Below are 12,928 nucleotides of genomic sequence, written 5' to 3' on the forward strand. Positions count from 1 at the left end.
CGATTAGTCGATCGACAGAAAATTAATCGACAACTATTTTGATAATCGATTAATCGTTTAGAGTACAATTTTAAGAGAAAAGGTCTAAATTCTCTGATTCCAGCTTCGTAAATGTGAATATTTTCTGGTTTCTTTACTCCTGTATGACAGTAAACTGATATTATCTTTGAGTTGTGGACAAAACAAGACATTTGAGGGCGTCATCTTGGGCTTTGGGAAACACTGATCGTCATTTGCCACCATTTTCTGTAATTTTATAGACCAAACAACTAATCGATTAATCGAGAAAAGAATCGACAGATTAATCGATTATGAAAATAATCGTTAGTTGCAGCCCTAACTCACAATAAACACAGACATCTTGCCTACACTTCAGCAGACGCTCTTGTCCATTGGAAGGCCTCTACTCTCTTCTGCAGAGTACCCATTACATCTACATACTTAGACTCTTCAAGCATGTGCCTTTTGCTAGAACACATTGTTTTGTTACATAACTTTATTTATCCCCAACAACACTATAAAAAGCCAAGTATTCTGATGTCAGGTATTTTCCTGGTGCCACTGCAACGAATAATGAGAACTACCTGCTGACAAATAACGGATGGCAATTCTTGAGATACATCAAACTCCTTTCTACTACTACTACTACTACTGCTGTTTGTCGTGTTTCTCAAACCCGACTCACGTGGGAAAAGAACACGCCATCTTTGTCGCTTCTCGCGCTGCTCCCCGGCGGTGGGAGCGCCTCGCTGGGCGTCCACGCGTTGGCGAAGTTGAGGAAGTCCCACTTGTCCTTGTCACCCTCCTCGGCCTTCAGATAGTCCTTCCTGGCGTCCAGAGCGATGCCCGTCACCGTTTCCTGCCAGACAGCATGGAAGGAAGCTGTATAGCCTTTCACTTTTCCCCCTCCACTTTCTCTCTTTGGACTTTCAGAGGCAAATTCAGGTCAGTCAGTCAGGGTGACACACTTCCCTCCACTACTCCTGGACGCCTTCAAAATGCCATCATGGCACGGTAAAAATATTCTGTTCTTTACTGAGCCGTATAAAAGGGGAAATTTTACTTGACATCTTTGCTGCAATTACTGTAGCAATACTAACTGCCCAAATCATATGCAAATTAACTGATGATCTCACAAGACAGAAGAACTAGTCTGGATCACTTTACATGTATGGTGATGATACATACTGTACTTTCTGTACAAATAAACTGCTAAATATTTCAGTGAATGAAGTTATGTTTGCTAATATCACTGTATTCTCCATAGAAGAGATGAAAGCAGCTGATCAACTACGGGAGCCAGAGAGCTGAGATCACATTCAAATAAACTGATCATTAATTAGCTACACATATCAGTGTGAAAACATCTTAGCACTGTACAGACTTGTTTTAACATTACTTAGACAAGATGTCATGTAAAAAACAACAACATTGACTCTTTAAACCTGAACCATGCAGCATCCTCTTCACAAAGTCTGACTCTTCCTTTGTGTTTTTCATTGGTCAACAGGCTGGCAGAAAGCAGGAACAGGCTGCCCAACACTGCACTGTGATTTAAATGAGATCTCGAGCCTTAGCGCATACATGTCTCCCTGTTAGGCCCCCTCACACCCCCCCCTGGTACCTTCCTGTTCAGCATGGCCCACATGACGGTGTCAAAGGTGCCCTTGGCGATCAGGTAGTGGACGTGGACGGAGCAGGTCTGGCCGATGCGGTGGGCGCGGTCCTCCGCCTGCTTGACGTGGCCCGGGTTCCAGTAGAGCTCGGCGAACACCACGTGGCTGGCAGCCGTTAAGGTCAGGCCCTGCCGAGGACACGCGTGCGCAAAATTCGCACATTCGTCCACTTACACAAACGCACAACACGTTTCTCCACATTTATGCTTTTACACACACAAGTCTTGTTCACACCAGATTACTTCATTCATTTATAGTTGAGGCACTGGGGAATGTTACTTAATCACTTCCCCAACCCAGATTTTGAGCAGGTGGTGCAGGGATTTGCAGGTACTATCTCAGCCAGTAGAGCAGCACAGCAAACACACTCTCAAAACAAGAAGACAGGGCACTGTGTTCTTTCAATAGAAAAGTGCCACCTCCTTTAAGGCTACTACACATTTGCGTGTTTTTCCATGACTTTTTCATGACAACATATGATTTTCTTTTACTAACATTCTCTGCATCTTTGTTCCAATATAAAATTTCGTGTTTGGTGGGTTTGGTCTTCAGTGGCTACAACATTGCATTATGGGGGAGTTTGAGAATTCGTCTCCTAGTCCAAAATTCAAGCCAAATACAACTACCAGCTTTACTCAACCTGGAATGGAGGAATGGAGTTGAGTCTTGGTGTGTGTGTGCGCGTGTGTGTGTGTGTGTGTGCACATGCGTGTGTGTATGTGTGTGTGTGTGTGTGTGTGTGTGTGTGTGTGTGTGTGTGTGTGCGCATGTGTGTGTGTGTGTGTGTGTGTCTGTGCGTGCATGCACGTATGTGTGTGTGTCAGGGGCGTTTCTAGGTCCTGAAGACACTGGGGGCTTTAGCCAGGAACCCCGACGGGGAGGGGGGGTAAGGGGGGAGGGGGCTCCCCTCCCCCCCACTCAAAAAATGTTGGTTTTTCCAATCCGTAAATACCCATGTTGTGAGTCATTTGAGATGGATACAGAAGAACAAGATTAGTGGGTCTCGAGGTCCAGGGACCACCAGAGGTCCTTGATAGGGTTCTGGCGGGAGTCCACTTAGCAAATTTACATATTTTATTTTATTAAATATTATATCTCAATGGTACGAACCCCCCCAGTAACTCCTGTGAAGGTATTTTATTAAGGTACACGCTTCCTGTAAACCTAAATTCTGATGGTGCCGTTTTTGTATCATATGGTACTTTTATTTTGAAACTTAGAGCGGACGTAGTGATGTTATATCTACGCTACTTGACGTAAGGTGTGCTCACCGGCCGGTCGCAAAACACATGTCGCTCTTCAACCTACGGTTCTATCTACGGTAATCAAAAGCGCCTAGCTGGAATTGGGAACAACGTATTGTTTGTTGTAATGGTTTAATGAAGCAGTGATGTGTGGTTTTGTTTAATGTAACTGTGAAGTGAAGGCATTGTTATTGTGACAGTCATGCTAACGTTAGCTTCTATAGACATTGGAGTGGATGGCTGTGGCTTCATGCTGATGCTAGCGTTGTAGGTTGTATGGTTAATAATATTCTGTGTGAAGATATTTTCTGAGATAAATGGGCCTTGAGCATCAAGGCCCATTTATCTCAGAAAATATCTTCACAACTAAACAACTAAATAACATAAGATAATTTCATAGTTGTAGCTACTGTGATGCTGTGCGTGCATGTTGGCGCATGTCATTTGTTTGAATAATTTCATAGTGAGATGATGAGCTCGTGTGGAGAGGAGGTGGTGAGGAGTGAAGCAGAAACATTATGTAATGACACACTATGACAATAGTAACTGATAATTTGGTCCTGCATAGCCTACTGATATTTTCTGTTTGGTTTTTTTAGAAAACTGTTTAGAACTCTGACTTAATGATTTTGCTTTATTTATTTTATTTTGTTGTTTATTTGATTGTCTGTTCCAATTTTGTAAATGTTTAGTCTGATTTTTTTGTATAATGTACTGATTATTAATGCCAGACTTTGTTTATTGAAAAAAAAAAAAAAAAAAGGAAAAAAACATCCGGGGCTAGGAAAAAAACATCCGGGGCTCTAGCCCCGGAAGCCAGGGTCTAGCGATGCCCCTGGTGTGTGTGTGCATGCGTGTGTGTGTGTGTGCATGCACGTGTGTGTGTGCGTGTGTACCTGTCCAGCTGCCTGGATGCTGAGGATGGCCACGCGGGTCTCCGGGTCACTCTGGAACTTGTGGACCAGCTGGTAGCGCTCTGAGGCCGGCACGCTGCCGTCGATGCGGATGTAACCGGCCTGGGAAGACAGAGGGCAGACACCGGAACATTGACTCTCCAGAGGGAAATTCACTTGACTGCAGAGTACAACATATCCACAGTTACAGTGGGGCAAGTGTGCGATGTACTCGGCAGACACATGCACCTTAGAAATGGATTGAAATCCCGTTGTTTGCTGGATCTAATTAGAATGACTCCAGTTCATTTCAGCTGAAGGAAAGTGAGCTTTGTGCGCATGCTTTGGAATGCGATTAGTTACATCTTAACACACATACAACTCAATTATAAGGAGAGTGCACACATACAAAACCAAGGTGGATTACCGGTAGTTTTTTTTCTTCGCTTGCATCCTTTATGCTTTATGCTATATACTGCAGCTGTAGTATCTTATTTTACCTGAAAACAAACCAGAAAAATGCATGCGAGCCAGATCTGGTGTGTCAGTAAGTAGTGTCACTATGTACAGTAACTTGTGTATTGGAGGTGATGGTGGAGCAGAGTTTAGAGACAGAGACAGACTTCTCCTGGATAAATAAAACTTCAAAAAAAAAATTCCGCATAATATCTACGCAAAAAACATGCAGTTAAACAACATGTACATCTCTAGGCCAACATCTGCCAGAGAAAAACCTTCCGATTCGCTGTTTTTCCTTCAGTTATTGCGCCGTATTTACTAGTTTAAAACATCTAAAACTTGATTGTAGAGAGCTGGGAGAGATCAAAAGAGATGAGGTAATTTCCCCGGGAGCACAGTCACCTCCCTCTGGTCTCATCACAGCATCTTGTCACGGTGCGTTCGCTTGTCATCCCACTTTTTTCCGTCGTTTTTTTTTTAAAGATCCCCATCTCTGTTAATTGGTGAGTGTGAACGCACCAGAGAGCCAGCGTCTCGCGCCAGAAGGTGTTACCGCGTGTCATACCGCTGCATTACACATGGCGAACACACACACACACACACACACACACGCACACACACATGCACACACGCACACGCACAGAAATACACACTTGAACTCCTTCACAGGTTGCCGGGAGCTGAGAGAAATCGTTGGCTTGTGATGACTTGTGAGATAGGCCTTGGGAGATTGGCGGTGGAAGAAAAGTTGCACAAAGTGGATTGATTTTCAGAATGAGAAGAAGTTCCCGTCCGGAATGAGAGCATATCGCATTATCACCATTTGACCAAAGTGACACAAGATGAGTGAAGAACACACTACTCAAACCAATGTGCTACTTCACTCAGGTCAATTGAATACTCTCTATTGCCAATAGGCTTGAGTATGTGTGTGGCGTGACAACTACATTTCCCTGCGGATGAAACAATCAACCATTTTGATTCGACAATAAAGTTAAACGATGGTCAACCTCTTACTATGCAGATGTTCCTTCATAATTGTAAGCTACCCACACACATTTTAGCCATTTGAGACAGAGATAGTACTTGCTGGGCCCTATAGTAGTAGTCAGAGCCATAGAGATATAGTAAGAGTCGCATTATCTCCATTCACTCCAATGGACCATTTTCTTTCTTTTTTTTTTACCTCGCAATAGTTCCCGGATTAAAGGTTCTGGATTAAGCAGCACTGTAGAGTTGTAGCAGAATGGGACATTTGTGATGTACTTTGAAAGAGTAAGACGTTTAAACAATCAAATTGTATATCAGCATTATTTTATGCATTAAAATGTACTTCCTGGAACTATTCCCCCGTACACACTATAGCTACGCGAGTCAGGTGACTATCAAGCATTTTGGACTTCCGTTGGCGCCGCTCTCTCTTTACATCACTCTGGTAGTAGTATACACGTAGGAGTTGAGAGGGTTGAGCTGATTCAATTCCGAGTCATATTGACTATGAGTCTGTGACAAGACCAAGATCAAGTCGGTGAGTCTAGTACTGCAGGCCTGAACAGTCACGTGACATTTCTTGCCCCGGAAGAGAGGTCCCCATTCAATTCTCCATAGACATTTAGAAAAATGCTTATATTACGAGTTGGCTGGAACCAAGCTAACCCGTGACCTACCGAGTCGTGAGTGACCACAAAACATTTCAGTTGGAGCAAAAACAAAAAGTAACTCCAACTGAAATGTTTTATGATCACTCACGATTCAGTAGGTCACATTTAAGGTGTTGAATAATGATGTGTTGAAGGTGTTGAATAATGATATGAATGTTTCTGTATTTCGTTTGCATTCTTTTTGTAATAGATTGCCTTTTGCACAAATGCACTGGATTACACTGAGCAGTTGAATTCTGCATACATGTGGACCAGACAAATAACGTGAGACTGCTGACGTCCGCTTTATCGCCCTCGCTGACGCACGAGCCGTACCTGTGAGCTCCACCACTCAATAATATGTGTAACTTAATCACAGACCCGGCAGGGTTTTGACTCGCAGTCACAGCAGGACCGTGGATGAAGGAATAAAACTATAGTGTGTGGCCAATTACCTCTGCTTAGCCGGGAAGGAGCGGTCAAATATGAATAAATTATGCATCATTAGGTATTTTCAGGTTAGCCTTAATGGGGAACTCGGTGCTCAATGGCTGGAAGAACGTTAAAGTCTTAAATGAATTGAGAGAAATGAGGACATTTGTGCCAAAATGAGATCATCTCCACCATTATGAAAACAGCGACACCTGTTGCAAAATGATTGATAGCACCGGGAAAAACCTATATTCTAGTAGTTTTGAAACTGGTTTCAGAGAGCCAAAACCGACTGTTGTAAGAGCTTTTTAGTGCTGCCTGGAATTATTGTGTTTAAGAATAATTTAACAATTTAGAAGAACAATGCTGACAAAACCAGAACATACTATAGCTAAAAGTTGCGAGAAAATAAATGTATTATGAAAAACAACAGCAGGAAATTAATTGTTAAGGGAAATGTAGTCCCATTGTGTTTAGTAAAGCAGACATGATGCATATTGCACTAATAAACGTGTTCTGCATTAATGTACAGTACGTAACAGTGAACATGCAGTGCACAGAAACCTGTCATTACCTGGTGAAACTAGAAATAACCGCCTGGCGCTTGTATGCCTCCGCCAAGAAGTCAAGTTGCAGTTTACGTACATCCATGTCTGCCCAGACTTATACATTATTGCAGTGAAGACTTTGAAGGAATTTAATAAAAGGTATTAAGTGTATTTTTTGGCTAAATGGAAGTTATCACTATATTGACATGTATGATTCCAGTGAATAATTTCCAGTGCAAAACATGCAGTCTTCACTTAGAGACTATTCCTTACAGAGGAGTACAGAGGGCTGATATAGAGCTTCATCACATGGTGCAATGGCAATCACCTGAAGCTCAATATCAGCTAAACCAATGAGCTTGTGGTGGACTACCAGAGATACAGGAGGCCACGCCCCCTGTCCTGGTTATCATCCAGGGAGAGGAAGGGAAGAGGGTGGAGTCATTGAAGTATCGTGGGGTCCAAATCAATATAATTAATGTGATTATTAGGCCAACTTAAAGGATTTTGGTGTCTGCAAATATACTGTAAGTGATAACATTTCCGCCATTTTTGCAGAATGACCCAAGATCGTTTTCTCAGCTACAGTGGTAAGCAAAACATTATGATGTCACAGTGAAGTTGGCTTTTGAACTTTTAGATATAAAATGATGTCATCACACACATCCTACACATTTGTGTGAAATTTGTCATGCAGTGTATGAATTCTGGCGTTATGGCCAAAAACATCTTTTGTGAGGTCACAGTGACCTTGACGGTTGACCACCAAATTGTAATCAGTTCATCATTGAGTCCGAGTGGACGTTTGTGCCAAAGTTGAGGAATTTCCCTCAAGGCATTCCTAAGATATTGCGTTCACGAGAATGGGACATACGGACAACCGGAAAACATCATGGCTCCGGCCACTGCTGTAGCATAAAAACAAACCTTTAATAACTGCGCTTAAGATTTAAAGTTTTTTTTTAAGATCTTAAATTTTATGGTGATTTAACCTCTTCTACTCCGAGGGGATGTGGCGAATGACCGTCTTTCAGAGGCTGTAACAGGCTCATTTTAAAGCCACAGTGAAGATACTTCAATTTCACTAGGATAATCACAGCCTCATGAAACTTTAAACCACAAACTGGCTTTCCTAGGTATTGACAATAAGGGGGTTTCTGAGCAATTTTCAGAACAGAAGTGCTCACCACCAATCGCAGAGAGATTTTTTTTAATGCAATTCTTACAGAAATCTCCAAAAATGTCAAACGATTTTGATACCACTTTTGATCTTTTTTAAGCAATTCTCGAGTGGTCAAAAATGGTTAGATCTTGCACCAAATCTGTATAACTAATGGGATCAACCCAAAAAATTGCTGCAACAACTTATGAGAGATAATTGGGCTGGCTGGTTTTTGATGTGGTGTATAAGGGGAGGCTACAATGTTCATTATTTATGACTAGAAAAACTTGACACAGTGTTGGGCTGCATCTCAAATTAATCTTCAGGTTCCCAGCTTTCAGATTCGGTGTACCGCTTATATGTAGCTTATACTGTGGACCTGCTGTCTCATCCAGAAGATCCCCTGCCACCCCTAAAAAAGACAAAAATGTGTGTCTGGTATGGAGGGGTGGAGTGGAAGAGGTTAAAGAGGACACAAAACATTTGATCATATGACTCTAGTTCATTTTACCTCAGACAAGAAGACAGGACACTGCTGACAAGTTAGCTGAACCTAGTGATGTCATCAAGCAGCGCCCCAGCTGGTGAAAAGCCAAAATGTAGTTCATCTTTACAGCAAATCTAGGTAAATTCCAGACTTGAAAGCAGTGTCCTGTCTTGTTTCAGGTTAAATGCAATTGAACTAGAATCATATGATGAAATGTTTCATGTCCTCTTTAAGTTCTTGGTTGATGAAGCTTTTACACACTGGATGTTATATTTTAGAAATATTGAACATTGAACAATGGACGGCAGGTAACATTTATGGACATACATCATTTTGGAATTACCCGTTTCAAATAGAGAGAAGTGGGAAGAGAAGAAGGGAAAAAATAGACAGGAAGCTGCACAAATATGCGCAAACACACAACACAGACTGTGGGCATCTGCCTTCCCATATGCTTGTCTATCTGTCAGATTGACTGTCCAGAGAGTGCATCTGTCTGTGGGTTATGTTCACATCGAACAGAGGGAATGAAGTCGTGAGACTTTTTAAGACTTGTTTTAGAATGAAGAATATACGACCAACTGCACAACGGATATGACAATGAAAACATCTACATCTGAACGCACATAATACATGTAGTCTAATCAGAATAATAGGTTTGTTTGACTGGGCTGATATTTTTATCTCCTCCTGGGAGGTTATGTTTTCGGTGCAGTTAGTAGTTTGTTAGCAGGATTACGGAAAAACTACTGGCCCAATGTTCATGAAACTCGGTGGAAGGGTGCAGCATAGGCCAAGCAATAACCCATTAAATGTTGGAACGGATCCGGTACCACTCATGAAATTTGCATATCACAGCAGACTGGACCATTGGCCTTGGCGGAGGTCTGCGCTGTCCGAGTGCCCTGCTAGTTCTAACTGTGTTCAAGAGGACCTTTGAAGGCCTTGGATTCATCTTTCAAAAGGGAAAATCAGGATGTGTTTTAGTGTCTGTTTCACTGCTCTGCACCCTGCTTGCGGTTACCTTGGCCTCGATGGCGGCCTCTGTGCAGGCCTGCAGCATGGTGAGGTGGTGGGCGAACACCAGGAACTTCAGCTCCTCTGTCTCCAGCATCATCTTAATGTAGTCCTTCACGGCTCCCGCCTGGCCACACATGCGCGCACACACGCCCGCACACACACACACACACGCCCACGCGCACGCATGCATACACACACACACACACACACACACACACACACACACACACACACACACACACACAAGATACAGAAACAGACATGGATGAACGAGAGCGAGTGAATCCATCACCGGTCGACCACACGGGGATCGGCGAGAGATCAGCCGAGAAGTCAATGAATCACCGCAGCATCCTTTTCCCTGTGATCGATTCCCTATTGAATGCCATGGATCCCGACTCTAAAGGGAGACAGCACACAGAGCGACCAGGGCGCATTTGTCAGCAAGCAAGACGCTGAGAGCAAATCGATACTTCACGGCTTGGAGATATGATTGGTCTGTGCTCTTTCTTTTTTTTTGTACGGAATGACATCAGTTGCGAGAAATGTGCTTTTTCATCCGTCGGCTGAAGGCCCACGTGAATCTCAAGAAGTTGCCAGCGACTATGCCGTGCCATCAGTCAAGGTGACAAAAATGACCCAAATATACACCACCAGTCACAGGTTTGGACACTGGACGCATTGTTCTTTCTTTTACATATTTTTCAGATTTTAGAATAGTAGTAAAGACATCAAAAGTATGAAATAACAAATGGAATTTTGCAGCAACCATAAAAGTGTTCGACAAATTAAAACGATCGTTTACTTTAGATTCTTTAAAGTAGCTGCCCTTTGCCTTGATGGAAAGACAAAGGTTTGGAAAGAAATGCATACATAGGGTCAACTTCACCATTTCTATCTGTCTGTCTGTCTGTCTGTCTGTCTGTCTGTCTGTCTGTCTGTCTATCTATCTATCTATCTATCTATCTATCTATGAAATTTAGTATGTGGGCTCTGACCACTGTTTCAAGTTTTGTGTTTGGCCACAGCTATGTCATTTTACGTGTGATCGGGCTGAAACCTTCAGTGGGTGTAACCCGTGCGGGTGACGTGACAGATTTTTTTATTAGGTGATTGCCCTAATTATCTAATGATGTGATGTCATCAGTGCTGATGTCATCAGTGATGATGTCATCAGTCTGAGGCTATAATGATGAGAGTATAAGTAGGTAGAATCGGGGAGGAACCAGACGGAGACGATGGCTTCCGCCCCTGGGCTGTGCGGGTGACCTGACGGAGCCGGATTTTTAATTAGGCGATTGCCCTAATTGTCATCAGTGATGTCATCCGTGATGATGTCATCAAGGATGTCATAGAGCAGGTGAGGCCGCGACGCGCAGTGGTCATCAGTGATGTCATAAGAGCAAGTGAGCCCGCACAGCGGGCGAGCTACAGGCTGGGCGAGGGAGCAAGTGAGCCCGCACAGCAGTCGAGACTAGGCATCTCACGCTCATGCCTAGTTTGTCAAAATTTGGTTGTGACCGGGTTGCTGTATTTGCTCATTTTTCCAAGACTTACAAGTGAATGTAAAACTGCTTTATGCAACTGTATCCAAGATATTATAAGGCCATAAGTTGAGATAAAATGTTGGAACTTATACTAAGACTTTTTCAGGACCTGCAGACACCCGGTTATCTGTCAGTGACAATGACAGCTGCAGTCCAAATTTATTGCAGTGAAAGTTTAGTTTCTTAACTTTTATTCTTGTTGTATTTCCTTGTTTTATCCTTATGTAACCTGTCTGGCATTTTCACTGTTTGGCTGTGTTATTTATCATTGCTTCATTGTTTGTCAAGTGCTTGGTTGCATTGCATTGAAGATATAAATTTGTAATCATAGTCCAAATTTCCCAACACTGGAGGTATCTCCTGCCCTGATTGGCACATAGGATGACTGTATGAAGCCAACACTGGTGGTGGCATCAGTAGGTAGTCACATCCCTGAAGACCATTCCGCCATGCCATGCTGACCTGTGATCAGCCTGCTGGCTCTGACAACTCCCGCTCCCCTCTGCCAAGGCTGTGGCGGATGTACCACCAGGTGAGCATGTTGACTCGGGGGCCCGCCTCGGCTCATTCCGGGGCCCCGGAAAAAATAAAAGTCTAAGAATAGCACAAACTAGTGGAATATATCAAGTTTTGATTTGAGTGGAGCCACTGCGAGAAGCTTCTGCAGACAGGCCTTGCTCCGCACCCCTATAATCTCCGCACGTCCTGCAACCTGACAACCTCTGCACCCATCACAGCTGCTCCGGTGGGGGGTGGTGGCGGTGGGAGGGGGGGGGGGGGGTCTCTGCTTTGCCTTGCCGATGATTAACCAACGCGCCCGGTAATGAATCTCTTCGCCGGAGCCCGCCGACCCCCCGTTCTGTTCTGGGGGGGTCCTCATTACCGACGGCTTGGCTTCGCCCATTCCTTCCGCTGAGTTTAATTAGCGCACAAACTTCTCCGCTGTCTGAAGCGGTCGGTTCGCTCGCTTTAAAGTCCGGCATCAGAGCCGTCCTCTCTCTGGGTAATTGGGAGCAGATGCTTGGCGGGCAAAGCAATAAAAATACCCCAAAGGCGCTTGGCAGTTCAGTCGCCAGGCGGACTGGCAGGCAGGCGGGGGCCGCAACGCTCATCAGAGTGACATAGATGTGAGAATCTATCACACCATCCCACCCCTCCCCAAAAAAAAGGGAGAAAGAGTTTTTTTTCACACCGTCCTTCAAAAGTAGAGAAAAGTGTGGCCTGACTGGAAAAACCGATAGGAGCGGAAATGAGAGCGGGGTGGCAGTATCGGTTTTTGGGGGTGGGTTGAGTGTGTGTGTGTGTGTGTGTGTGTGGGGGGGGGGGGGGGATGGGGGGGGGGGCTTTGAAATGAAAGTAGGTCCGGTGTTAGGCTAAACCGAGCAGAAATCTAATCAACAAACAACGCCAAGCGCAAAAGAAGATCCAAGCTTGGAGGCAGGCGGAGCAGGCGCGGCGCCCATGATTGCATTCCACGGTTATCTCCGGTCTTCGTTAACCCCGGGGCCGCGCTCCTCATGGCTGAGGGCGCAGGGCTAATTGAGAGGAACGCAGGGGCCCTCTAACGTGGCAGATGATTGGAGAGTTAATATATGTGTTGGAAATGTTCACTCTGGGCTAATTTCTCCGGCTACAAATAGAACGAGAAATTCCACGTGTGTAGGCGAGCGAATCCTGAAGTGCTTCACGGTAAAAATAGAGCAATAAGACCCTAAAAGCCTCAGACTGACATCAATTCCAAATCAAGTGAATGATGTGTAATGTTGCACCAATTTAGGTTACAGTCCTAAACTCAACTTTCCCAGTGTCTTCTTTATTTC

At 44.1% G+C, this 12,928-nt stretch overlaps 1 protein-coding gene across 1 annotated transcript in view; it reads right to left on the reverse strand.

Annotated features, from left to right (window-relative positions):
- The window catches only part of zranb3 (zinc finger, RAN-binding domain containing 3), a 115,156-nt gene that overhangs the window by 57,593 nt on the left and 44,635 nt on the right, over positions 1-12,928 (reverse strand). The window contains exons 11-14 of the mRNA XM_083632952.1: positions 9,566-9,685; positions 3,817-3,936; positions 1,625-1,804; positions 686-859 (exon numbers count right to left, since the gene is read on the reverse strand). Coding sequence (XP_083489078.1) covers positions 686-859; positions 1,625-1,804; positions 3,817-3,936; positions 9,566-9,685 — 594 coding nt within the window. The remainder of the gene's footprint in view (positions 1-685; positions 860-1,624; positions 1,805-3,816; positions 3,937-9,565; positions 9,686-12,928) is intronic.

Source organism: Poromitra crassiceps (genome assembly GCF_964638095.1).
Source record: "Poromitra crassiceps genome assembly, chromosome: 3".
In the NCBI taxonomy this organism is placed as follows: Eukaryota; Metazoa; Chordata; class Actinopteri; order Beryciformes; family Melamphaidae; genus Poromitra; species Poromitra crassiceps.